The following is a 27,441-nucleotide window of genomic DNA, read 5'->3' as shown; positions in this document are numbered from 1 at the left end:
GGTCACTCAGTGAAGCCTCTTTAACAAACCAGGATGAGAGGACTTCCCTGGTGGTCCAGTGACTGGGACTCCACGCTCCCAATGCGGGGAGTCAGCGATCCCTCCCTGCTCAGAGCGCTGGATCCCACAAGCCACAGCTAAGAGTTCGTATGAGGCAACCAAGACCCAGTGCAGCCAAATAAATAAAGCAAAAAAATTAAAAACCAGAGCGAGGACATTCTCCTGCTGAGTTTGACTTCTTGGCAAAAGCACATATCTGCCATCTATGAGGCTGTCCATAGGATCAGAGTACTAATTATTCACAAAGGTCTGAGTACTAATTATTCACAAAGGTCAGAGTTCAATTACAGCCAAGTTCCATACCACTGTGACCATTTTCCTGATGGAGAAACTGAGTCATGGTAAGATCATGTGGTTATTAATGAGATAAAAATGAGTACTTGCCTAGCATGGATCAAAATCTTACAGGTATGCAGCACTATTCACAACACCCAAGCTGTGGAAACAACCTAAATGTCTATTAAGAGATGAATGGATAAAGAAGATGTGGTGCATATATACAACAGAATATCACTCAGCCATAAAGAAGAATGAAGTGACACTATTTCTAAAAACATGGATGGACCTAGAAATTATCATACTAAGTGAAGCAAGTCAGAAAGAGAAAGACAAACACTATGTGATATTACATAGATGTGGAATCTAAAATAGAACTCAAACGGGGAATTCCCTGACAGTCCAGTCATTAGACTCCACACTCTCACTGCTGGAGGCCTGGGTTCAATCTCTGGCCAGGGAACAAAGATTCTACAAGCCGTGAGGCATGGCCCCCAAAATAAATTGTGCTGTGTTGTGCTTAGTCGCTCAGTCGTGTCTGACTCTTTGAGACCCCATGGACTGCAGCCCGCCAGGCTCCTCTGTCCATGGGGATTCTCCAGGCAAGAATACTGGAGTGGGTTGCCATGTCCTCCTCCAGGGGGTCTTCCTAACCCAGGGATCGAACGCAGGTCTCCCACGTTGCAGGCGGATTCTTTACCATCTAAGCCACCAAGGAAGCCCAAGAATACTGGAGTGGGTAGCCTATCCCTTATCTAGGGGAAAAATTAATTAATTACAAATAAATTTTTAAAACTTTAAAATATGACACAAGTGAATTTATTTACAAAGCAGAAACAGACTTAGAGAACAGACTTGTGGTTGTTGAGGGGCAGGGTGGAGGGATGGACTGGGAGTTTGGGATTCAGTTCAGTTCAGTCACTCAGTCATGTCCGACTCTTTGCGACCCCATGAATCATAGCCTCCCTGTCCATCACCAACTCCCGGAGTTCACTCAAACTCATGTCCATCGAGTCAGTGATGCCATCCAGCTATCTCATCCTCTGTCATCCCCTTCTCCTCCTGCCCCAATCCCTCCCAGCATCAAGAGTCTTTTCCAGTAAGTCAACTCGTCGCATGAGGTGGCCAAAGTATTGGAGTTTCAGCTTTAGCATCAGTCCTTCCAATGAACACCTAGGATTGATTCCCTTTAGAATGGACTGGTTGGATCTCCTTGCAGTCCAAGGGACTCTCAAGAGTCTTCTCCAGCACCACAGTTCAAAAGCATCATGCAAACTATTATACAGAAAGTGGATAAACAAGGTCCCACTGTATGGCACAGAGAACTATAGTCAATATCCTGTGACAAACCATAACAGAAAAGAATATGGAAAAGAATAGGTATATATACACAAATATGCATAACTGAATCACTGCACTGTACAGCAGGAATTAAAATGATACTGTAAATCAACTATACTTCAATAAAATTTTTAAAAACCCTACAGCTATGGTCACATACTACAATATGGATGAACCTGGAAGACACTATGCTAAGTGAAATAAGGCAGTCACAGAACAAATAAAGCACGGTTCTGTTCATTTAAGGTGTCTAAAGTAGCCAAACTCAGAGAGATGAAAAGCAGAATGGTGGCTGCCAGGGGCTTGATCTAGAGTTTCAGTCTGTGCCAAGTGAAAAAGGTTTAGAAATCTGCTTACAACAACATGCATATAGTTTACATTTGCACTGTACACCTATTTGCTGAGGGCAGATTCCATGTAATGTGTTTTTTAATCACGATTTTAAAAATCTATAGCTGTGAGCCACTTAACAGTTCTGTCTCTGATCCATCCTAGTGCTGCAGCAAAGAAGAGTTTGAAGACTAATCAAGGAAAATGTCTCCAGCCATAGCTGTAGGAAGAAGAAATGACAAACATGCACAAAGATACGAGTGGACATTCCACCAAAGAGGCCGTTCACACAGCAAACATGCAGATGAAACAAGGCCCAACATCAGCAGTCATCAGGGAAACACAAATTTAAACCACAGTGAAAAGGCAGCCCACAGAACAGGAGAAACGATTGGCATTTCATGTATCTAATAACAATCCAGTATCTAAAATACGTAAGGAACTGTTACAACTCAAGACTAAAAAGATACCTGAATTTAAAACTTGGCAAGACACCTGGATGGGAGGGGAGCTGTCCCTTTGCTGTCCACCTGAAACTATCACAACACTGTTTATCAGCTATACTCCAATACAAAATTAAAAGTTTAATTTAAAAAAATGAAAGTTAAAGGCGGGGAGCAAAAGACTTGAATGGACACTTCTCCAAAGAAGCTACGCAAATGGCCAATAAGCACATAAGAAGATGCAAAAATCATCAGTCCTCAGGGAAATGAAAAATCAAAACTGCAATGTAAAGACCACTTCACTTCCAGTAGGATGGAGAGAATCAATAAACAAATACAAGTGTCGGCAAAGATGTAGAGAAACCAGAACCCTCATACGCTGCCAGTGGGAAGGTAAAATGATGCAACTGCTTTGAAAAGCAGTTTGGCAGTTCCTCAAAAGCCTAAATGAAGAATTACCATGTGACCTAGCGATTCAACTCGTAGGAAAATACCCCAAAGAAAACATGCATCGGCAGAAATACTTGTACATAAATGTTGTGAGAAACATTGTTTACAACAGGCAAAAGTGGAAACAACCCAAATATCCATTAACCAACGGATAAACAAAAGGTGGTGTATTCATACGACAGAATGTTATTTAGCCATACAAAGGAAAGAAGTACCGATTCATATTACAACATGCATCAACCCTGGAAATACTATGCTAAGTGAAAGAAGCCAGTCACAGAGGGCCATATATTATCATATTTCATTTATATGATGGGTCTAGAATGGGAAAATCCATAGAGACAGGAGATCAGTGGTTGCCAGGGACTGGGAAGACAGCTGAATTGGGAGTGACTGGTAATGGGCCCTGCGTTACCAGGGATGAAATGCTTTGGAAATACAGATAATGACGATGGTTGATGCTATATGAGAATATACTAAAAATCACTGAACTATATACCTTAAAAGGGAGAGTTTAATAGAATGTGAATTATATCTCAAAAAAATTAAACAGTGAGAGCACATCCATCAGAATGGCTCAAACAAAAAGTTGTGATAATAGCAAATGTTGGCAACTAGGCAAAAAATTTGATCACTCATACACTGTTGGTTGGAATGTAAATGATTCTGCCACTTTGGAAAACAGTTTGCAAGCTTCTTTTAAAATGACAAGTGTTTCTTCTAAAGTGACAAATGACCCAGCCTATGACACTCCTGGGCATCTACTGTAGAGAAATGAAAACTTCTGTCCACATAAAATTCTACACACCAGTGTTCAGAGTAGCTTTTCCATTACAGCTCATAATTGAAAACTACCCAATGTCCTTCAGTGGTGAAAGATTAATCAAATGATGGTCCATCCATCACACAGAACGTTACTCAGCAATAAAAAGAAATACAACAACTTAGATTAACCTCAGGGAGATTATTCTGAGTGAAGGAAGATAATCTCAAAAGGTTCCACAACCAGTATAACTCTACTTGTGAAACGACTGAAATAACAAAACTCTGGAGATAGAGAACAGGTGAGCGGCTGTCAAAGTTTGGGAATGGGCAAGAGAGAAGGTGGTGCTGTAAGGAGTAGCACTAGGAAGCCTGGGGTAACGGGATGGTTCTGTGTCATGACTGTTGGTGGTGATAGGAAGCTGCAAACACACAAGTGCATGCGTAAGTGGCAGCATTTGAACCAGCTCTTGTGCATGTTACCCATGTCATCACCCAGGTTTGCTATTGCCCTAATTACCCAAGATGCTCAGTGGGGAAGAAGGGGCAAAGGGGTGCCAAAGACTTCTATTTCTTTGCAACTGCCAGTGAATCTATATTTATTCCAAAATAACAAGTTTGTGGGTGTTCTTTAAATAACTACATGGGTATTAGTCAATGTTTAAAAGTAACGGCTTATTTGCAAACCACAAAAAGAGACAGACACGAGAACAACTGGATGGATACCAAGAGGAGAATGGGGGGTGGGGATAAACTGGGAGACTGGAATTGACACATATACACTATTGATACTATGCATAAAACAGATAACTAATGACAATGTACTGTATAACTAAGGAAACACTGCGCAATGCTCTGTGATGACCGAAATAGGAAGGAAATCCAAAAAAGAAGGGATATATGTATACGCATAGCTGACTCATTTTGCTGTACAGTAGAAACTAACCCAATATGGTAAAGCAACTGTTCAGTTCAGTTCAGTCGCTCAGTCGTGTCCGACTCTCCACGACCAGAAAGGCAACAGCTGTGTTTCAATAAAGCTTATAGTTCAAGGCAGAAGTAAAGAAGAAACGATAACCCTAACCCTGCCAGCTACAAACCATCACCTCTCCAACATGTCAGAGAACTTCTCCTTCTGGAGTGAACTGCACATTCTTGATAACAAATCAAGAGCTTCTGGCATGGACCCGCTAACTCACACGGCCTCACACTCACCCTCCAGCACCTTGCACGCAGCTCTTGCTGTCCTCACACACCCTCACCCTCATCTCTGGGCTTCCCTTCATGCTCTTCCCTGTCTAAACTCATCCCTCTCCAGGTATCCAAATACTTCCCCAGCAGCTGTCTCCATCCTCCCATGTGGGTTAACTGTATCTAACTAGATGCTCCAGTCCAGACCCCAGGTTGTCTTCCTCTACTATATTCTCCGTAATACATGACACAGCGCTGAGGATGCAGGAAGCACTCAAAAATCACTGCAGATGGAGTAAAGGGCGTCCTGCCTCAAGATCTTTAATTCTCACTCTTATGAGCTCCATAATGCAGAGTGGGTACACACAGGCACATGAAAGTCAAGACAGAATGTTTCACGCGTAATAACTACTGTGTATTTTTAAATACTTTTGTGGGAAATGTGGTACTTAGCCAACCCCTTGCGGGTAGCCAAGGCCCTACAAGATGAGGAAAAAGACAAAAAAAGCTTTTAAAACTGGGCATAGGACTTCCCTGGTGATCCGGAAGTTGAGATTCCCCCTTCCAATATAGGGGGTGCAGGTTATATCCCTGATCAGGGAACTAGTATCTCACATGCTTCATGACCAATAAAGCCAGAGCATAAACAACATAAGCAATGTTTGTAACAAATTCAATAAAGACTTTAAAAATGGACATTAAAAAAATCTTAAAAAATAAAGTGGGGAAAGAAAAGTAGACTGCAATCAGGGAATAGCTGGAGAACACAGGAAGAGCCCCACTTCCAAATGTATCTGGAGCTCAGTCATTCCTCTCCAGCGCCACTGTGGCCCCCAGCCCCAGCCTGCATCACTCACAGCACACCACCCCTCCATGGCTCCCCAAAGCACAAAGCGCTAAACTTCTTATGTTTGCTTAGAAAGCTCTGAATGGTCCGACTCCTGCTCACCTCTACAAACTCATCTCAACTCATTCTTCCCCACCAATAATGCTTGCTTCATACCTTCCCATCCCTCAAGCATGTCAAGCAAGGTCTAGGTTGCACAATGGCACTGGCTTGCTCTCCCTGGAATGCTTTGCCACCTGATCTTTGCATGGTCAGCCCTATGTCATTCAGACTTCAGTGAAGGCTTTATCTGCTCAGCCTAGTTACTAGTTCCTCCTTGTCCGTTACCACCCCCTCTTAATTCTTTGCCAAACACCTCATCATCTGCTATTTTTCTCATTGACTGATGTATTGACTATCTCTTCCTCATCCCACCACAGTGTAAGCTCCAGGAGGGCAGGGACCTCTTCTCTCTGTTTTTCTTTTTTTTACCCCCAGTGTCTGACATATAGCAGGTATATAATAAATATGCATATGGTGAAGGTCTGAATAAACGATGAATGAAAAAGACCACCACTCTACCTACTGCACAGTCCTGGCTCTCTCTGGTCAAATGAATCTATTAATGGCAATCCAGGAACTTCCCTGGTGGTCCAGTGGCTAAGACTCTGTGCTCCCAATGCAGAGGGCCCAGGTTCAATCCCTGGTTGGGGATTTACATTCCACATGCCGCAACAAAGATGGAAGAGTCCACCTGCCACAACTAGGCCCAGAGTAGCCAAATAAATTTTAAAAAATAAAATTAACAAAAAGACCTGTCAGGTTTTTAAAAATGGCAATCTAAAAGTTACTAGCATTCAACTAGAGGATAAGTTGGTAACATGACTCTTGATACCTCAAAAGGACTCTGAAAACAGGAAACCACTGACTATTGAATGACAGAGGTTAATCCACATGTAATGCAGTTGGCCCTCCGCATCCATGGTTCCCCTGTATCCCCGGACTCAACCAACCACAAATTGTGTGGTACTCGATTTACCACTGAAGAATATCTACATATAAATGGACCTGTGCCAGTCAAACCTGTGTTGTTCAAGGGTCAACTGTATTATAGATCATCAACAAGGTCCAGATCAAACCTCCTCACTTCTCTAGAATCTTTCTAGAATAATCAGTGCCTCACTGACCACCTCCTTTCTGCAACTCCCTAAAGCTTTTCCTGCCTGCACCATTCATGTGATACTTCACAACCCCCTTCTGTACATTGGTACCCATGCCTACCATGAGAGGGATTGTGAGGTTCTGGGGAAGACAACCACCAATAAGGAGGAGTTTCCCTGCCAGGTGGGGGATATAGATAGTAAACCAGTCTCTTCCTAAATCATTACTTAATGGTATTTGTAACAAGTGCCACACACACATAAAAACAAGTGTGCATTAACAGCACAATCAAAGAACAAAAGCAGACCAGCGGCATAAAAGGACAGCAGGTAGGAAGTGGGCCAGGGAAATGACGGCCCGTGAGAAGAAAATCTCTCATCTTAGAGAGACCAGGGAGTCGGCGGGATGGAGACGAGAAACAACGTGAACTTGAAGTCGGGAGACACGGGTCTCACATCCACCATCACCGTCCACCCACAGTCCTTGACTTGTCTGGGGAAAAGTTGACTCAACTGTGATAATTAGAACAGAATCAAGCTCGGTGTTGTCAGAACCCTTAGAGAAATAAAATATAACCCTGTCATTTTCCAGAGGTGAAATTATTTCATTCCAAAGAACAAGAATATTTATTGAGCATATATTAATTATATTTTAAGCATAAAGATCCATTGAGGTGAATGGATTTGCCCAATATTAACGTGAGTTAGTGGGCACAGTCTCCCTTCACTGAGCTCATCAAAAGCAGTGATTCTCAAAGTCCGCAGATTCTTGGGGGATCCTGAGTTCCTCTCAGGGGAGCCCATGAGATCAAAACTATTTTCAGAACACTAAGATGTCACGGTCACTGTGCTGACATTTGCACTATTGTTGCAAAAGCAAAAGTGAGTAAAACTAATAGCACCTAGTACAAATCAAGGCAGAGCTACCAAATAACACTAATAGTCATTACATTGCTTAGTGCCTGATGTGGGCAGAAAAGAGAAAGGCAGTTTCAGAAGGCCCTTGATGAGCTTCCCTGGTGGTTCCGTGGTTAAGGGTCCATCTGCCAATGTGGGGGACACAGATTTGATCCTTGGTCTGGGAAGATCCCACATGCCATAACAGGCAACAAAGCCTGAACTACTGACGCTGCACTTGAGAGTCCACGAACCACAACTACTGAGGCTGCACGCCCTAGAACCTGTGCTTTACAACAAGAGAGGCCACCACAATGAGAAGCCCGCACACTGCAATAGAGTAGCGCCGCTTGCCACTTCTGAAGAAATCAGAAGCACACAAAACACTTCGAGTGCTCAAAGCACAACGGCTGTCTCAAGGCAAGGCACCTCCATGACTGAGTTCTGAGCTGAACTAGCAGCTTTCGTTGGGAAAGAGTATTTTTACTTGAAAGGATAAATGACAGATAAACTCTCAATTTGAGTATTTGATAGAAATTTTCTTGAAAATGAATAAAGTAGGCCTGCCATGTTAAGGAAAAATAGCACATTTTTTGCCACTGATAAAACTTGAGCTTTCAAGCAAAAAGTAGAATTTTAGAAAACTTGCCACTGCATGCTTGACATTTTTCCACTGCTTCAAGACTTTCCTGATGAGATCAATGTGATATTGATGAAATGGATTTTTTAATACTGTATAATTAAAAGTCTCAACATTTTCAACATCTGTAAAACTCTGAACCAGTATTTCTCAAATGGTTAATTCATCATGTTACAAAATCATGCATGGATTTAAAAAAACCCATTCAAAGGGCAAGAAAGACTACTGGACTTTCATGTAGGAATACAACAAAACTCATTGATAGGTTTCAGATTCTGTACCATAACTATTAAGAAACTATCACTTTTCGAGTTTTGATGTATCAAAGAATAAATACAGAAAAAGTCCTTAACTTACACTTAACAAGTGCACAAATACTCATTAAACTTGAACAAATAACGTGTAAACTAGACTGTCTAGGCAAAGTTCCAGGGACATTTTAAACCAACTACTTTTGCACTTTATGGAAGATATGGATGAACTGAATTATGATTTTCTTGACCCATCTGGGCTCAAATTTCACTTTAAAAATGACAGATCCTCTTTCCCATTCCTATTTGCTTCCTCCCTCCATTCTTTTTTTTAATTAATTTATTTAACTGGAGGCTAATTACAGTATTGTATGGTTTTTGCCATACATTGACATGAATCAGCATGGGTGTACATGTGCTCCCCATCCTGAATCCCCCTCCCACCTCCCTCCCCATTGCATCCCTCAGGGTCATCCCAGTGCACCAGCCTTGAGCACCCTGTCTCATGCATCAAACCTGGACTGGCGATCTATTTCACATGTGATAATATACACGTTTCAGTGCTATCCTCCCCTCATTCCTATTTGCTTTTGATCATCAGAAAATAAATACCACTCCTCGTCTCCCCATAATACATTCCATGCAAGATTGACCAGATGTTCTCAATGGGCCCAGTCAAATAGAAACATCAACTTCCAGAAAGTCAAGATGAAGGAAACTGAATGCAGCCCATGACTCCTATTGATTATGTTAAAATCTGTGCACATAATGCACAAAGCAACTACCTGAAGACTCTGAACACTAAACAGCTAGAGGCAATGGGACCTGATCAAAGCGGGCTGAATCACTATGCAGCAGGAACTCTACAAGAAATCCAGTTCTATCTAGATCAAGAAAAGGAGCCCCAGTGTGCTACAGTATGGAGGAAGTCCCTGGCTTTCTTTTTCTTTTTTCCTCACCCAGCTTTGTACCACTGCCAACTCTAGCCTCGGATCTGCACTGCCACAGTAGCACAGCCAGAACAGACACCCTAAATGGTCTCTTTTATTAAAGAAACTGAATGAGTAGAGAACCTTCCAACAAAAGAAGACTCCAGGTACAGATTATCCACTGATAAAATCTTACCAAACTATTATGGACGGAATTGTGTCTTTCCAAAATTCATTTGTTGGAGCCCTAACCCCCAGCACCTCAGAACATGGCTGTATCTGGAGATAGGGCCTTTAAAGTAGCCATCAAGTTAAAATGAGCCTGTTAGGGTGAGCCCCATCCAAGCTGACTGGTGTCCTTATGAGAAGGGGAAGTTAGAACAAATAGACACTAAGGACATTCATACGCAGAGAGATGACCAGGTAAGGAGACAGAAAGAGGGGAGCCACCTCCAAGCCACAGACACCCCAGAGGAGCTCAATTCTGCCAGCACGCTGATCGTGGACTCCTGGCCTCCAGGACTGTGAGAGAACAAATGTCTCTTGTTGAAGCCACCCACGACGTGATATTTTTTTTGTCCACAGAAGACTAATCCACCAACATTTAATGGGAAACAAACACCATCAATTCCACACAATCTCATCCATAAAACAGGAAAGAACACTTTCCAACCCATTTTGGAAGGCTAATATTATCCTCATACCCTTTTTATTATTATTAAAAGAAAATTACAAACAAATATCTCTTATGAACATAAGTGTAAAAAAATTCTCAACAAAATATTAGCAAATAAAGTCCATCAATACATGAAAATGGGATTTATCTTGAGAATGTAAGAGTGATTCAGCACTTGACATTCAGTGTCATGCACTTAATTACCAACTGTAGAAGAAAGATGTCATGATGATCTCAGAGGCTGAGTTTCTCACAAAATTTAACTTCCATTTATGATTAAAATTCTCACCAAATCAGAAACAGAAGGAAATTTCCTTAACTTGCTAAAAGCCGCTGACACAAAAACTACTGATATCATACTTAAGACAAGTCGTCCAGGCTCATCAGTCCATGAAACCTCATACAGGAAGTCCTAGCCAGAGCAATAAAGCAAAAAATTCATACAGACCTGAAACGGAGAAATGAAACTCCTTCTCTTCTTGAGGGTACATCATTTGGATAAAAGAGGATATCAAAACAGAATTTTTAAAATCTTGAAACAAATGAAAATGAAAACACAACACACCAAAACTTAAGGGATACAGTAAAAGCAGTACTAAGAGAAAAGTTTATAGTGATAAATGCCTATAAGAGATCTCTAATAAACAACCTAACTTTATACCTCAAGGAACTACAAAAGAACTAAAGCCAAAATTAGCAGAAGGAAGGAAATAATAAAGATCAGAGAAGAAATAAATAGAGACTAGAAAATAACAGAAAAGAATTGTAAGTTGATTTTTTGAAAGAAATAAACAAAATCAATAAAGCCTCACATTTACATCCATGGCTGATTCATGTCAATGTACTGCAAAAACCACTACAATATTGTAAAGTAATTAGCCTTCAATTTAAATAAATAATTTTTTAAAAAGCCTTACCTAAACTAAGATGGAAAGAGAGACAACTGAAATAAAAACAGAAATGACAGTGACATTATAACAGATACCTCAAAAGTAAAGAAGCATAATCATAAGGGACTATTGATGAACAATTACAAATTGGAAAACTTAGAAGAAATAAAATTTTGAGAAAGATACAACATGTTAAGACTAAAACAAGAAAAAACAGAAAAACTCAACACACCAGTAACAAATAAAGAGATTCAAATAGTAATTTAAAAAACTCCCAAAAGCGAAAAGCCTAGGACCAAATGGATTCAAAGTTGAATTCTACCAATATTCAAATAAGAATTAACACCAGTGCTTCTTAAACTCTTCCAAAAAGAATACATCCAGATTCATTTAATGACAGCAGCCTCACCAGATATCATAGCTAGACAGAGACACTGCAAGAATAGAAAACTACAGACCAATACCTCTGATAAACATAGGTGTTCAGTTCAGTTCAGTTGCTCAGTTGTGTCCGACTCTTTGCGACCCCTCTTTTGTAGAACTCCTCAATAACACTAGCACACTGGATTCAAAAATGTATCAAAAAGGTTAAACACCATGACCAGTGGTATTTATCCTTGGGAAGGAAAGTTGGTTTAACTACACAAATCAATGTAATATATAGCACATTCACAAAATGAAATATTTGAACCATATGATCATCCCAATATGCAGAAAAAACACTTGACAAAATTCAACACCCATTCATGATAAAAACGGAATAAAATAAATATAAAAGAAATTTCCTCAACACAATAAAGGCCATTTATGAAAAGCCCATGGCTAACATCATAATCAATGGGGAAAACTGAAAGCTTTCCTACTCAGCAATTCTACTAAATATAATACTGGTAGTACTGGCAAAAAAAAAAGACATAAAAGGCATTTAAATTGGAACAAAGGAAGGAAAACTATCTCTGTTTGCAGATGTCATGATTCTATATGTAGAAAACCCTGAAGACTATACACACACACCACAAATTTAGAATACATGAATCCAATAAAGCTTCAGGATACAAATCAACGTGACAAAACAAAAAACCCAAAAAGCAGTTGTATTTGTTTACACTTACAACAATCTATCTGAAAAGGAAATGAGTAAACAATCCTATCTATGATAGCACCTAAGAGAACAAAACACCTAGGAACAAATTTAACCAAGGAAGTAAACGATCTATGCACTGAAAACTTTATAAGATTGATAAGAAAGACAGAAACCAATGGGGAGAGGCCCCATAATTATGGACTGGAAGAACTAATATATTGCTTAAAATGTCCATATTACCCACAGTGATCTAGAGATTCAAAACAATGGCTATTAAAATTTCAGTGGCATTTTTCACAGAAATGGAAAAAACAATTCAAAAATTTGTGTGGAACTGCAAAAGATTCTGAATAGCCAAAGCAATCTTTCTTTTTAAACCACCCATGTGTATTAACTTTATTTAGTGATAAAGAGGCCCAGAGAGTTCAGTGACTTACACAAAGAAACAGCACTAGTAGGTCATGGAACCAAGATGCAAAAGTGTTAGGTGCTTAACTAGGTTGTCCTTTTTTTTTCCCCTCTTTCTCTTTTTAAAAAATTTATTTATTTTAATTTGAGGCTAATTACTTTACAATATTGTAGTGGATTTTGCCACACATTGACGTGAATTGGCCACAGGTGTACATGTGTCCCCCTCCTACCTCCCTCCCATCCCATCCCTCTGGGTTGTCCCAGTGCACCAGCTTTGAGTGCCCTGTTTGATGCATCAAACTTGGACTGGTGATCTATTTCACATATGGTAATATACGTGTTTCAGTGCTATTCTCTCAAAACATCCCACCCTCGCCTTCTCCCAGAGTCCAAAAGTCTGTTCTTTATATCTGTGTCTCTTTTGCTATCTCACATATAAGGTCATTGTTACCATCTTTCTAAATTCCATACATATGTGTTAATATACTGTATTGGTGTTTTTTTTTCTGACTTACTTCACTCTGTATAATAGGCTGCAGTTTCATCCACCTCATTAGAACTGATTCAAGTGTGTTCTTCTTAATAGCTGAGTAATATTCCATTGTGTATATGTACCACAGCTTTCTTATCCCTTCGTCTGCCGATGGACATCTAGGTTGCTTCTGTGTCCTAGCTATTGCAAACAGTGCTGCGATGAACACTGGGGTACATGTGTCTCTTAATTCTGGTTTCCTCGGTGTGTATGCCCAGCAGTGGGATTGCTGGGTCATATTAGCCAAAACAATCTTGAAAAAAGAACAAAGCTGGAGGCATCACTGTTCCTGATTTCAAGTTATTTTAAAAGGCATAGTAATTAAAACAGTATGGTACAGACCTAAAAACAAAGACCAGGGGAACAGAATCGAGAGCCCAGAAATAAATCCACGCAGTTACAGTCAAATAATCTACAGTAAAATGCCAAGAACACAAAATGGGGAAGATTCATTTCTTCAACAAATTATGCTGGTAAAACTGGATTCACATGCAGATAAATGAAATTTGACCCTTATTTCACTCTATATGGGGCTTCCCTGTTGGCTCAGATGGTAAAGAATCTGCAAAAATGCAGGGGACCCAGGTTTGATCCCTGGGTTGGGAAGATCTCCTGGAGAAAGGAATGGCTAGCCATTTCATTATTCCTGCCTGGGGAAAGCCTATGGACAGAGAATCCTGGTGGGCTACAGTCCATGGGGTTACAAAGAGTGGGACACGACTAAGTGACTAACACTTTCACTTTCACACTATATACACAAACTAACTCAACGTAAAGACTTACAGGTAAGACCTGAAACTAGAAAACAGAAAAAAATAATTGCTTCTTGACGCTAGAGTTTGAGCAATTATTTTCTAGATAGGACCCCAAAAGCACAAGCAACAGAAGCAAAAATTGATAAATTGGATTACACCCAAAATAAAAAGCTCCTGTGCAGCAAAGGAAACAATAAAATAAAAGGGCCACCTATTGCCTGGGAGAAAATAATTTGAAAACCATCTATCTGGTCCAAAATATACAGGGAAGTCTTACAAATAAATAGTGAAATCATCTGATTGTTTAAAAATAGGTGAAGGTTCTCAACAGACATACAAATGACTAGCTAATCACCAAGGAAATGCAAACCAAAGCCATAATGGGGTATCATCTCATGCCTGTTACTCTGGCTGTGCAAGTGTGTTAGTCACTCAGTCATGTCTGACTCTTGTGATCCCATGAACTGTAGCCCACTAGGCTCCTCTCTCTCCATGGAATTCTCCAGGCAAGAATAATGGAGTGGGTAGCCGTTTCCTGCTCCAGGGGGTCTTCCTGACTCAGGGATTGAACCTGGGTATCCTACATTACAGGCAGATTCTTTACTGTCTGAGCCACCAGGGAAGCCTGTTACTATGGCTACAATCCAAAAAATGAAAGATAACGTGTTAGCAAGGATATGGAGAAAAGAGAACACTTGCACATCATTGATGGGAATGGCAACTGGTATAGTCATTATGGGCAATGGTCCAAATGCAGGGTCCTCAAAATATTAAAAATAGAACTACCATCCAGAAAACCCTCTTCTGAGTATATAAGCAAATGACATCAGTACGTCTAAGAAATCAGTACCATGTTCACTAAATCATTAATCACAATAGCCAAGACATGGAAACAACCTATATCCATCAACAAATGAAGAAAAATGTGGCATATATAGTAATACATACAAAGGAATATTATGCAGCCACAGGAAAGAAGGAAATTCTGCCATTTGTGATAACACAGATGAATCTTGAGAACATCACGATCAGTGACACAAGTCAGGAAAAGACAAATACTATTTGGTCGCACGTATATGTAGACTTTTTCTTAAAACCCACAGATACAGCACCACACACTTATTAGAATATCCTTTTTTTTTTATTGACAATACCGAGTACTCATCAGAGAAAGAACAACAACTGAAAATCTCATACAACGCTGATGCAAAGACAAAATGAGAAAGCCTGCATTTCAGTCTCTTCACCACTTACTAGCTGGATGATCTTGTGCAACCTATTTAATTGCCCTAAATCTCCCATTTCCTCATCTGTAAAACAGACATACTGACACTTCCAATGTTAACGTGCCTCACAGTGTTTCTGAGAAGTCTAACTGAAACGTAAATACTTCTGAAAATTGCGCCAACTATACAAAGATTAAAATATCATCTCGAATTTTAGAAAATGCTTTAGCCATTAAAAGTGAACTATAGACACATACCACAGACAAATCTCAAGTGCATTCTGCTATATAAAAGAAGACAAATTTTAAAAAGAAAAGCAACTTAATAATTCTATTCACATGACATTCTGGAAAATGCAAAACTAGTTGGAGAACCCTTTAGAAGTCCCAAGGATTTGAGGTTGGGGAAGGGTCTGACCACACAGTGGCAGCACAGGGCGGGGTTTTAGCAGTGATGGACCTTTTCCATATTGTGGTTGTAGCTGCGATTGTTCAGCCATGTGTATCTGTCAAAACATCACTGTACATGAAAAAGTGAATTTTACTGTGTGGAATTAAATATTAATTTAGAGAACAGAAATAGGGGAAGAAAGAGAGGCCCCTGCTTACTAAGGCCTCAGAGCTCTCTGAATGAGACAGAATTCACTCTACAAATGTACGCGACACCACAAAAATGCACGACATATACAAGGACTAGAATAGATATTCCCTCCCTCAAGTAGTCTAGTCTATTTGAGAAGACAGCATCTGATGAGTAGGAAAACAGGGACCAAGAGGTTTTGACCAGGCTGACTGCCATTAAAAAAAACAACAACACAAAAACCCTCCCTCAACTATCTTGCCCCCTTCGCCTGCAGCCTCGGTGGTGATCAACCCACAGCTGAAGACCCTGAAGGAGCAGCCCTCTCTTCTCCATGCCACAACCTAGATTCTGCTCTCTCCCTGTACTGAACTGTCCTCTCGGCCAGCAGAGTAAGGCGCTCACTGTTAGTCCTCCTGTTACTGACTTCTCAAGAGCTCTCGGCTGTCAATCACTCACCCTCTGCAGACATTCTGTGCTGTTCACTCTCCTGGTTCTTCCTCAGGTGTCTGTGCCCTTTCACCAGTGTTAGCCCGCCTAACTGCGGACTTCGACTCTCTAAGTCCTCTCCCTTGGGAATCTCATCCATATCCAGGTTCAGCTGACACTTGGTTATCACTTAGTCCCAAAGGCATATCCTCCACTCAGAGCTCTTCTCAAACCTCCAAACATAGATCCAAGCACCTACTCAAGCTCTCATGTGGACAGCTCAAGAGCACCTCAACTCAACATGGCCAACACTGGACTCGGGAATTCCCCTCCAAACCTGTCCTATTCCATTCATCCTGGCATGTGAGTCCTGGGATGCAGTCAGCCACACAGTTTACCAGTCAAACCCAAACCGCCATGACATCTACTGATTTTATATCCTAAATATCTCTCAAGTTTGCCTACATCACTCTATCCCCTCTACCTTCACCCGAGCCCAACATCTATCTGGCTGCTTTCAAACAACCACTGCCTCTTCTTACCATATCATCTGGATCCCCTCCAATATATTTCACACTTCTGCCACTTTGGGTTTTTTTTAAGTATGCATTTGCTCCCATCACCCATTGCTTTCAAAACATCAGAGGCGTCCCATTTACTGTTAGAACAAAGCCCAATCCTCACCAGAAACTCTCAGTCCCCACATGGTCTGGCCCCACTTAGTGCTCTTGCCACGTCCTTCTCACTCACTCCCTTTCCTCCAGTTACTGCGGATTTCTTTGATTTTCTCAAAGGCACCAGGGATCCTGCTACCACATGGCCTTTGCACAGCTTCTTCGCCTCTCTGAATTGCTCTCAATATCCCAATACTCCAACATTAACTAGGGTGTCTCCTCCTCCCTCAGATTTTAGCTCCAGTATAATTCAGCAGAAAAAGCTTTCTTTATCCCTAAGTCTAGGTCAGACTTCCTGATTATTTCCTTTCTTTCCCTTGAAGCATTTATTTCCATTTTAAATTCTAAAGTCATTAATGTGGTCTTTTGATTGTATTCAGCACCAGCACTAGGACTATAAACTTCATGAGATCAGGGACTTTGTCTTTTTCTCACCATTGAAACTCTGGTTTTTAACACAGCAGCTGCCTCATGGCAGTCACTCAACAATCACTTGCTAAAGATTGCACTTAACAATTCCACAAAATGAGGTGTGTACTGATATAATGTCATACATGTACACAGTCCATGTAATATCCATGGATTGGAAACAGTGTAACTACCTATCAACAGGAGACTCGATTAAATACATACTAAGAATTGATGCTTTTGAACTGTGGTGCCGGAGAAGACTTTTGAGAGTCCCTTGGACTGCAAGGAGATCCAACCAGTCCATTCTGAAGGAGACCAATCTTGGGTGTTCACTGGAAGGACTGATGCTAAAGCTGAAACTGCAATACTTTGGCCACCTCATGTGACGAGTTGACTCACTGGAAAAGACTCTGATAATAGGAAGGATTGGGGGCGGGAGGAGAAGGGGACAACAGAGAATGAGATGGCTGGATGGCATCACCGACTCTATGGACATGAGTTTGAGTGCACTCTGGGAGTTGGTGATGGACAGGGAGGCCTGGCATGCTGTGATTCATGGGGTCGCAGAGAGTCGGACACGACTGAGTGACTGAACTGAACTGAAGGCATTAATACAATGGAATACGATGCAGCTGTTTAAACCAACTCACATGTCGAGATATAGCAACTTACAGGTCTACTTACATGTACCCACTTGTGAACAAAGCTGGGCACAACCATATGTGCACAGTGCAGTGCCACTGGTATCAAAAGTGTGTGTTAGTCACACAGTCGTGTCTGACTCCTTGTGACCCCACGGACTGAAGCCCACCAGGCTCCTCTGTCCATGGTATTCTCCAGGCAAGAATATAGGAGTGGGCTGCCATTCCCTCAAAGAAGACAGTAAATCTTGACTGAATCATTTGTTGGAGGAGAATACTCATTGGAAGCTTACAAGAAACTATTAACAGTGGTTATTTGTTTGGAGGGTAGGTGGGAACTGGGTGGATGGGTGTCAGAGGTGGGAGAAAAAAAAATCTATTGACTACCATTTTATACTTTCAGATTTGGGAATCCAGATGAACATGGTTTATAATTCAGTACATGAGTTTTTAAGTGCTTTGTGACCAGAACCCAGTAAAATCTGTTGAATTACAACACACATGAGAGCTTCCCCATCATCTGTTCCCCTCTCCAGCACCTCCCCTGTCACCACTGCTCCCACTGCCACTGCCCTAGGAAGACACAGGAAGCTTTTTAAAAGTTGCATAATCTTTAAGTTTTAATGCCATACTTTCTAACTATCCATTTATAGTCATAAACCCCTCCATCACTCTTTACAACTGACAAAGTGCTTTCAAACCTATGATCTAATTGGGTCCTTAAGACAACCTGAGACAGTTTATATGTTTTGAAAGTGAAAGTCGCTCAGACATGTCCGACTCTTTGCGACCTCATGGACTATACAGTTCATGGAATTCTCCAGGCCAGAATACTGGAGAGGATAGCCTTTCCCTTCTCCAGGGGATCTGCCAACCCAAGGATCGAACCCAGGTCTCCTGCACTGCAGGGGGATTCTTTACTAGTTGAGCCACGAGGGAAGCCCAAGAATACTGGAGTGGGTAGCCTATCCCTTCTCCAGCAGATCTTCCTGACCCAGGAATCAAACTGGGGTCTCCTGCATTGCAGGCAGATTTTTTTTTTTACCAACTGAGCTATCAGGGAAGGAGAAAACTGAAGTTGTGGGAAATTAAGGGTTCTGACTGAGGTCACGCCTCTGAAAATGGCACAGCCAATCCTGATTGCCTGATGAGGATGGCACCTCCCTCACCATCCTTTCCAACTCTAAAAAGGGAACAAAGAAAGATGAGAGGAGGTCTTCTACAGATTTTATGTCAGTCCCATGACACTCAAGGTCAGACTGATGTATGTGTGGGTCAGTCTGGGTCGCAGTCCCGGGGGACAGGACTTGCTGAGAGAGGAAAACAGCCAACTTTTGTTTTGATTGTTACACTCACCCAGCAGGGAAGAAAAAAGGAAAGGAAAATGTTCTTGGCTGGCGTGGAGAGAACCCTGCCAGAAAATGGGATGGATGCTCTAACTTGCCAAAGACATCCCCGGAGGCCCCATTAACACCATGATACTGAACCAGAGAGATGCTGAACACTTAGGAGTGCTGCTGATTCCCTGGCAACTTTTGAAAGCAAGCTTATGTTTCCAGGGACTGAAGCTAGGGGCGGGGGGTGGTGGAAGTGGGGAGGGGGTGGGATGTCTAAGGATGGAACTAGAGAATGGGAGGATTTGACTGCTGAGAACAGAGTTGCAGGTTGTCCTTTGTATGTATCACAAAAAGTTTCCCTACATCAAATTTTCCTCTAGTTCCATTTCTTAACGTCCGGACTGACCCTAGAGTCCCAGATTCACATTCTCTGCAAGAGAATGAGAATTATCCATGAAAAGGAAAAGATGCACCCTTCGAGCTGACTGGGGACTTAGAGAAGAGCAGCAGCAACAGTGGAAATGAGGAGAATTCATCAGTGTTCCCCTGGAATTTATCATCATCTAAGACACAGCATGTGATATAGGGAAACTGTGTAATGTGCACTGTCCAGGGTCATTCATAATGGTCTCAGAACAAATGAAGGATTCACATGTTCCATTAGCAAGAGTCTAACTGGAATAAAAAGGTGACCCAAACAAGCTCCTCTGATCCTGTCTAAGGTGGAAGACCCATCACCTTAGGAAAAACAGACTGTGTCATAACATGATTTATTTACCCTGCACAGGCGAGAAAGCAGGATACTCACCTTCACACAGAAAAGGCAGAGAGGACTTCCCTGGTGGCACAGTGGATAGGAATCCATCTGCCAATGCAGGGACACTGGTTCAATCCCTGGTCCAGGAAGATTCCACAAGCTGCACATCAACTAGGCCCGTGTGCCAAAACTAGTGAACCCACAACCCACAGCTACTGAAGCCCATGAGCTCAGAGCCTGTGTGCTGCAATGAGGGAAGCTACAGCAATAAGAAGCCTGTGTACTGCAACAAAGAGTAGCCCTTGCTTGCCAGAACCAGAGAAAAGCCCTCACGGCAACAAAGATCCAGCGCAACTGAACATGAGTTTTTGGGTTTTTCTAAGACAGATAATTTTTAGTTTTAGTTTAGTTTTTTTTTTATTTTCAAGAAAGGAGCAAGTAACTGTCAATAACTCTTCATCTAATTCTGACACCTTCAATTCACAACTATTTTAATCACTGCAGAGAAAGTAAAAATTTCTCAAGGAATATCATAAAATATAAATGCTAACACCTTAGTTTTATTTTAAACCTAAATTCTCAAATGAACTAGCTAATTTAACTCAGCTCTGATGTGGTACCTTTCAAAGTGGGCAGAGGAAGGAGCCAAGATGTGATACATACAAAATCCATCCATCAGCACCTCAGTTCGGCTCCGCAGCAGCTCAGCAACCTGGAACAATTAATTCTCTTTCCCCAAAAGCTTCTGACTCAGCGCAAACACACATACACACCCTCTGTTATCTAAGAGACCAGGATGATGAAAGGGAAAAGGAATTCTCCCCAAGATCAACATCTGACCACCCAAAATAGGACTGCCTTCACATTAAAACAATTCTCCACAGTCCCATTGTTCTATTTTTTTCGAATGATGGAAAATCTAATTGCAGGAAAATGTTAATAGCTTCATTGTGTGACCACAGGGCTAATCAGTTATATATCTAAAGAGTTTGGGGCTCAGCTGTGAGGTATTTTTGGATCAACATCTGATCACTTGACATCAATGTACTGTTACCAAGGATTTAGTACATGAAGCAAAAATCGCACAAAATGGAGAACCACAGGACCAAGACTAAAAAGATTTAATTTGAACATGCTACGGTCTGACCCAGGCTGGGGATACTCGGGCTTATTCTCGGTGGGTCCAGTTCAATGTGGAGTAGGCGCTGGCACAGAGTCGGGTAGGAAAACAAAAAAAGAGTGGGGCAGGGCAAAGAAAGGCGCTTAGATCCATGTTGGGAGTGAAATATATGACAAGCACTCAGAAGATTTTGGCAAATCTTGAGGAGGGGTTGGGGAGTCAAGAACTGTCAGTAGGGCAGGCCTAAAGAAGGAACCCTGGATAACGCATGGAAAGGAAGAATCAGCACTTTTCCGTAGTTGGATGCACTTGCCCACAATGAGAACAGTTTCTGTGCAAAGAACATGAAGAAAGCCTCCAGGTGCCATGGAGCCCTGGGCAGGAGGTTTGGAAGAACAAGGCCACTGCGCTAGGCCAACCCACCAGACAAGAGAAAGACACCGCCCCCACCAAGGGCCCCACAGACGGGGGAAAGAAGGAAACCACCTAATACACGCACATTGGTTCATTAACCCACATCAGAACGGTCTCCAGCGGTCTGTCACGGTCCTATAAACATCTTGGTGGGAGACTGGGAGCGATGGGCCACGGCCTCCGTGCTCCCCTGGCTCAGTTGTGACCATGTCACTGCTTGGAGAAAGCGACAGTCCTCGAAATATCCCCACAACTCAGGCATCTGCCTCAGACTGAAAGATGCCTTTTCTATCTTATGCCCAGAGTGATCCGGATCCTTCTGTTCCAGGGGAACTAGATCCTGTCACTAAGGGTTTGCATGCTGCAAGGAAGACTGAAGATCCCACGTGCCACGACTAAGACCCAGCAGGGTCAAGTAGAAACAGATGTAAGTATTTAAAATCAACAGCAGAAGTAGTCACAACAGCTCAGTGTAGTGAGTGCTGACTCAAACACTACACTAAAGGCTTTACCTATTGACTTTCCCTACACAGTTAAATCATGTCGCATCCGCCCTAAGACACAGATGTTACTACTGTTTCCAATTTACAGAAGAGGAAACTGATGCACAGCGTGCCAACCTTCAGCCCATCTTGTCCCCTCACTTGGTGAGGAACCTCATGCCACACGGTACAGCCTGAGGACTCCAGAGTTTATGAGCAGTGCTTGTTTACTTCTGGGAGGGCTGTGGAGAGGGTGAAATATACTTCTTGATCTGGGCTTCGGAAGAGGACTCTTGACTCCCTTGCTCACAACATTCATGAGTCATAGCTATCTTATTATTTTGCTGCAGCACAGGGTATAGCCAATTCTTACCCGAGTGTCTTCTTGGAGCTCCCAGTCACTGGAGAAAGTCACCAGCTGCTGCCCTTGTGAACAGTTTGAAAACTGGAAAAGGCTAGAAAACATCCTTCTGTTCTCTTGAGTGTCTGGAAAGATGGCATCTTGGAAATTGACTCCATGAGGCAAGAGGTTATAGTTCTCATCCATCCTAATGGAAAAAAAAGGAGGCAAGAGCTGTAGACTGGATACCCATGGGGTGTGCCATCTTGAATCGAGAGTCAACAGAAGACTGTGACAGCGTTGCCAGTTAGACAGCGTCTTTTTTTTTAAGTAGAGTTGAATTACAATGTTGTGCTAATTTCTGCTGTAAAGTGACTCAGTTATACATATACATACATTTTTTTATATCTTTTCCATTATGGTTTATCCCAGAAGATTGGATATGGTTCCCTGCGCTAAGGTACGACCTTTTTGTTTATTCCAAATGTAATAGTTTGCATCCACTAACCCCAAACACCCAGTCCATCCCTCTCCCTCCCTCCATTCCCCTTGGCAACCACAAGTTTGTTCTCTGTATCCATGAGTCTGTTTCTGTTTTGTAAATAGGCTCACTTGTGCCATATTTTAGATTCCACATATAAGTGATATAACATGGTATTTATTCTTCTCTTTGTGACTTACTCCGCTTAGTATAATTATCTCTAGCTCCATCCATGTTGCTGCAAATGGCATTATTTCTTTCTTGTTATGGCTGAGTAATATTCATATATATGTACCACATTTTCTTTAATCATTCAACTGTCAGTGGACGTTTAGGTTGTTTCCATATCTTGGCTGTTGTGCATAGTGCTGCTATGAACATGGGGGTGCATGTATATTCCTGAATTACAGTTTTGTCTGGGGATATGCCCAGGAGGGGGACTGCTGGATCATATGGTGGTCCCATTAGTTTTCTGAGGATCCCCCGTACTGTTTTCCATAGTGGCTACACCAACTTACATTCCCACCAACAGTGCAGGAGGGTTCCCTTTTCTCCACAGTCTCTCCAACATTTGCTATTTGTTCTGTTTTTGATGATAGCCATTCTGCCTGATAGGAGATGGTACCTGGCTGTAGCTTTGATTTGCATCTCGCTAATAATTAGTGACATTGAGTATATTTTCATGTGTCTACTGGCCATCTGCATGTCTTCTTTGGAGAAATGTGTACTAAGGTTTTCTGCCCATTTTTTGACTGGGTTTTTTTTTGTTGAGTTGTATGGTCTGTATATTTGAAATTAAGCCCTGGTCTATTGCATCATTTGCAAATATTTTCTCCCATTCTTTAGGTTGTCTTTCTTATGGTTTTCTTTGCTGTGCAGAAGCTTCTAAGTCTGAGCAGGTCCCCTTTGTTCATATTTGGTTTTATTTCTATTACCTTGGGAGACTGACCTAATAAAATATAGGTCCAATTTATGTCAGAGAACATTTTGCCCATGCGCTCTTCTAGGAGTCTTATGGCGTCATGTCTCATGTTGAAGTCTTTACACCACTGTGTGATATTTTTGTGCACAGTGTGACGTGTGTTCTAACTTCACTGATTTACATGCAGTTTCCAATTACACATCCACATGGCTCGCATCAGAGGAGTCACTATCTCTAATTGTTTCTCTACCTCACACTGCATGGGTCTATCCTTGAGTTTTTCAAAACACATGAGTTGGGGGATGGGTGAGTGTGAATCTGAATATTTGTGTGTCTCCCAAGCCACCTTCCTTCTCCTAGTGGAGTGCTCCTTGTTTCCTGGGCAAAGGAAAGCCAGTTGCAATGACCCAAGATTCAAGTCCTGCCACTGCTACTTATCTCCTGTTTGACACACCACGAATTTCTTAAATTCTCTAAGCTTAAATGTACAATCTACAAAACGAGGATGACAACAGCATCCTTATTTTTTTAATGGTGGTGTAAGGAATGCGTTTTTTTAAAAGTAAGTAAAGTATTTGGCACAGAGTAAGCACAGTATAAAACTTAACATTTTTACAGAACCCTGCATAAAGTACCCGTTGGCAAGACAGAGAAGTCAAGAGAAGGAAAAGGAGAGATGGAAGCTGCACTCCAAGCCAAAGTAGGCATGTGGGGGCTCACCAGGGAGTCTCCACTGCCACTTTCTCCTGTGACACTGACCAGAATCTGTTCTCCTCTCCGAGGGGCCCAGAATAACAGAGGAATGATTTGTATGTGGTTGTTAACACACGTCAGGGCAACACAGCCCTGTGAAATAGAAATCTTGTCAGACTACCATTTGACTCTGTATCTCTGCCCTAACGTTTTATAAATATGTCAGAGAAAAAGAGGAAAGAACTGGATGACCACCAGAGAGCCAATGGACAAAACTGTATTTCATTATAAAATCGGAAAAGAAAACAATGTCTTCTTAAGTACTCTGGCTCTTTTTACTTTGGAAAATAAAGTTTTATTGTTGAATAGTTTAGAGCTGAGTTCCCTAAATAAAGACATGTAAAAAAATCTAAGTTTCTCCATATCAAGAAGATACTATCTCACTCCTTGCCAGATTTAGAAACTGTACTTCTCCAGTATTTTTTTTTTAATTCAACTTAATCTAGCTAAACCACCCAAGCCAACACAAAGCACGCCATGTATTCTAAACTTAGATATTCTGGCTTTAATATGGAAAACATGTGTTACCGCGAGCTTACGGACGCCCCTCTGTGGAACCTTCTGTCTTCTTTCTCAGATGTGAAATCTCAAGAGCTAAAAGTTAGTCTCCAGACCAAGGTCATGGCCATTCCAAATATCCTTAATGCTATGCCACATACTGGGAAGATGGGACTTACTGTCCAAAAATCACTATCCGTGAGATTCCATTTTGAGGTTCCTCCCAGTTCCTCTGTATCAGCCTCCTCCTCCAACTGGGGAGAGCCAATGCATTAGGGTTCCACCTGCTGTTTTGTATTGCAAACTTCAGTTGAACCCATACCCTGAACCCTTATCTACACGCATTTCGTTGTGACCACACGACAAACTTTCATGGACCTTCACAAGATTCCACGAGTCTCCCAACGGACAGGACCTGGTCTAATTCACCTCTGTTCTTCAAAGCCCTGTGAGCACCTTCCCAATCCCTTAATGCCCCCGCCCCCAGGCCCTTCCTCTACAAACTTTGGCTATTTCGAAGAGCCTGGCATTGAGGTCTGCTGGCAGCTGATATGAGCTAATCCGAGTGAAACAAGAGGACAGCTGGGCTGCATTCCACACCAGTCCCATCTTGGCATTTAAGCAGGTGTGCAGAACTGAGTAACTACACGTTCCTCATCTAACCTGCACCAGGTGTTCTGCATCAGCTACTAGGCTTTAATCTCAACCAACCTTGTTGCGCACATTATGAAGGTGAGGCTCTTGGGGATCTTGACAAGGTCAGTAACTTGCTCAAAATGACAGGAAGAACGGAGCCAGAATTCCAACAACCGTCTGATTCCAAAGGTGTTTGGATTGGTTTTGACCACTGTCCATCCCAAACAACTCCCATGGCATCCACTTTAAAATATAGCTTTCCTCCCCTATAAGGATTCCACCTCAATTAGGGTTCCACTTTCTTATTTCAAACTCCAGGAGACACCGTCCCCTGAACTCTTACCCACAGGCATCTCATCTGCGCCGCAGACCAACTTACAGGGAACTCAACCAGAGAGGGCTCCTGTCCGATTGTCCTTCATACCCCTCACAGCGCTGTAACCTGGGCCTTCTTTCCCCATCACCCCCCGCATAAACCTCTGCTACTGGGAATAGGCTCTTTGTTACTGGAAACCACCTTGAGCTTTGGCCTGAAACACTCCTTCCTGGTCAAGCACGGGAGCCATCCCTGTTCTTCCAACAGTCTTAGCCAGAGGCACCCAGGATCTCTGTAGACTCAACACGGGGAGCACCAAAGAGCAGAAAACGGGAAGGAGACCAGGGGAGACCAGGGCATCACTTAACATCGCCTGGACAGGATTCTAGAGGAGTTCCTGAGCCTGCTGGAGATAAAGGTATTTCTGCTGGCCATGCCAAGTAGCCGAAGAGATGGTATGAGCGGGATGTGGCAGGCTCACCTGAGGAAGAAGAAATAGGAGTAATCCTGGACCACGGTGTGGGAGTGACAGGAGAAGTAGCCCAGGCCGGTGAGGTTGAGCCTGGAGCCCGCGGGCACCTCGAGCATGCTGCCCCACGCCTGGTCGCACAGCATCTCGATCTCAGCGGAGTAGAAGAGCCCCGCGTCGCTGGCCTCATACTGCCAGGGCAGGTAGTTGTACAGGCCGTGCACCTCCTCGTGCAGTGCCAGCACCTTGGCGTACACGATGATCTCGGCCAGCTCGGCTCGGCAGCCCTCGCTCAGCGGTCTCCACTCGGAGGGCAGCTGGCAGCCGCGGGCGGCCCCCAGCCGGCCGGCCAGGCAGAGCGCGGCGAGCAGCAGCGGGCGCAGCATGCCGGCGGCGGGGGCGGGCGGCGGGAGCCGCCGGGTGGGCGCCGCGCCCCAGGCGCGCTACCCCGGGCGCATGGCCGGGGGGAGGCCCGCGGCAGCGAGAGCGTCGGGGAGCCCGAATGCCGGGCCCCAGCAAAGGGAGGCGCAGCCCTGGGCGCTCGGCTCCGCGCACCGCTGCGGAAGCTCAGCGTGCTGCTCCCTCCTCCGCCGGGATCCCCCTGCCCGGCCTCGCTTGGGAGGCTTTTAAAAGGGCACGGGGAGGGCCGGCCGCCGCCTCCTCCTGCCCCCCGTGGCTGGGGCGTGGGCGGCAGCGGGAGGGGCGGAGGCGGGAAGCCTTCCAGGGGCGCGCGGTGCTGGGGAGACAGCGCAGTTGGCGCTGGACCAGGAGCCCTCGGGGCGAGCTCAGTGTTTGCGCCAGCGCGGAGGTCCGCGGCCGAAAAGTCAGCGTGGGGAGCGGCGGCCCAGCCCTCTTCCAGCGCCCTGCGCACCGACCAGGTGGAAGCTTTGCAGGCACAATGCGCGCTCCAGACATGGCCTTCTTAGAATGATTGCCGTCAATTGCCATGAGTACTCAGCGTACGTTTTTGCATTTTCTGAGTAGTTCATTTACACTCAAATGGCACAGAAATCTAACTTTACCGTCGCAGAGTTTACCTTGGAAATTCTGTG

The 27,441-nt window shown here is 43.1% G+C and overlaps 1 protein-coding gene across 1 annotated transcript in view; it reads right to left on the bottom strand.

The window, feature by feature from the left end:
• CCDC3 (coiled-coil domain containing 3) overlaps positions 1–27,054 on the bottom strand; it is a 101,797-nt gene extending 74,743 nt beyond the window's left edge. Inside the window, exons 1-2 of the mRNA XM_055427680.2 lie at positions 26,402–27,054; positions 22,348–22,522 (exon numbers count right to left, since the gene is read on the bottom strand). Coding sequence (XP_055283655.1) covers positions 22,348–22,522; positions 26,402–26,775 — 549 coding nt within the window. The 5' untranslated portion in view covers positions 26,776–27,054. The remainder of the gene's footprint in view (positions 1–22,347; positions 22,523–26,401) is intronic.
• Between the last annotated feature and the right edge of the window lie 387 nt (positions 27,055–27,441).

Source organism: Moschus berezovskii, chromosome 15 (assembly GCF_049115385.1).
Source record: "Moschus berezovskii isolate FMDL1 chromosome 15, NW_MosBer_1.0, whole genome shotgun sequence".
Taxonomy (NCBI): domain Eukaryota; kingdom Metazoa; phylum Chordata; class Mammalia; order Artiodactyla; family Moschidae; genus Moschus; species Moschus berezovskii.
This window is presented reverse-complemented; position numbering and strand designations above follow the sequence as displayed.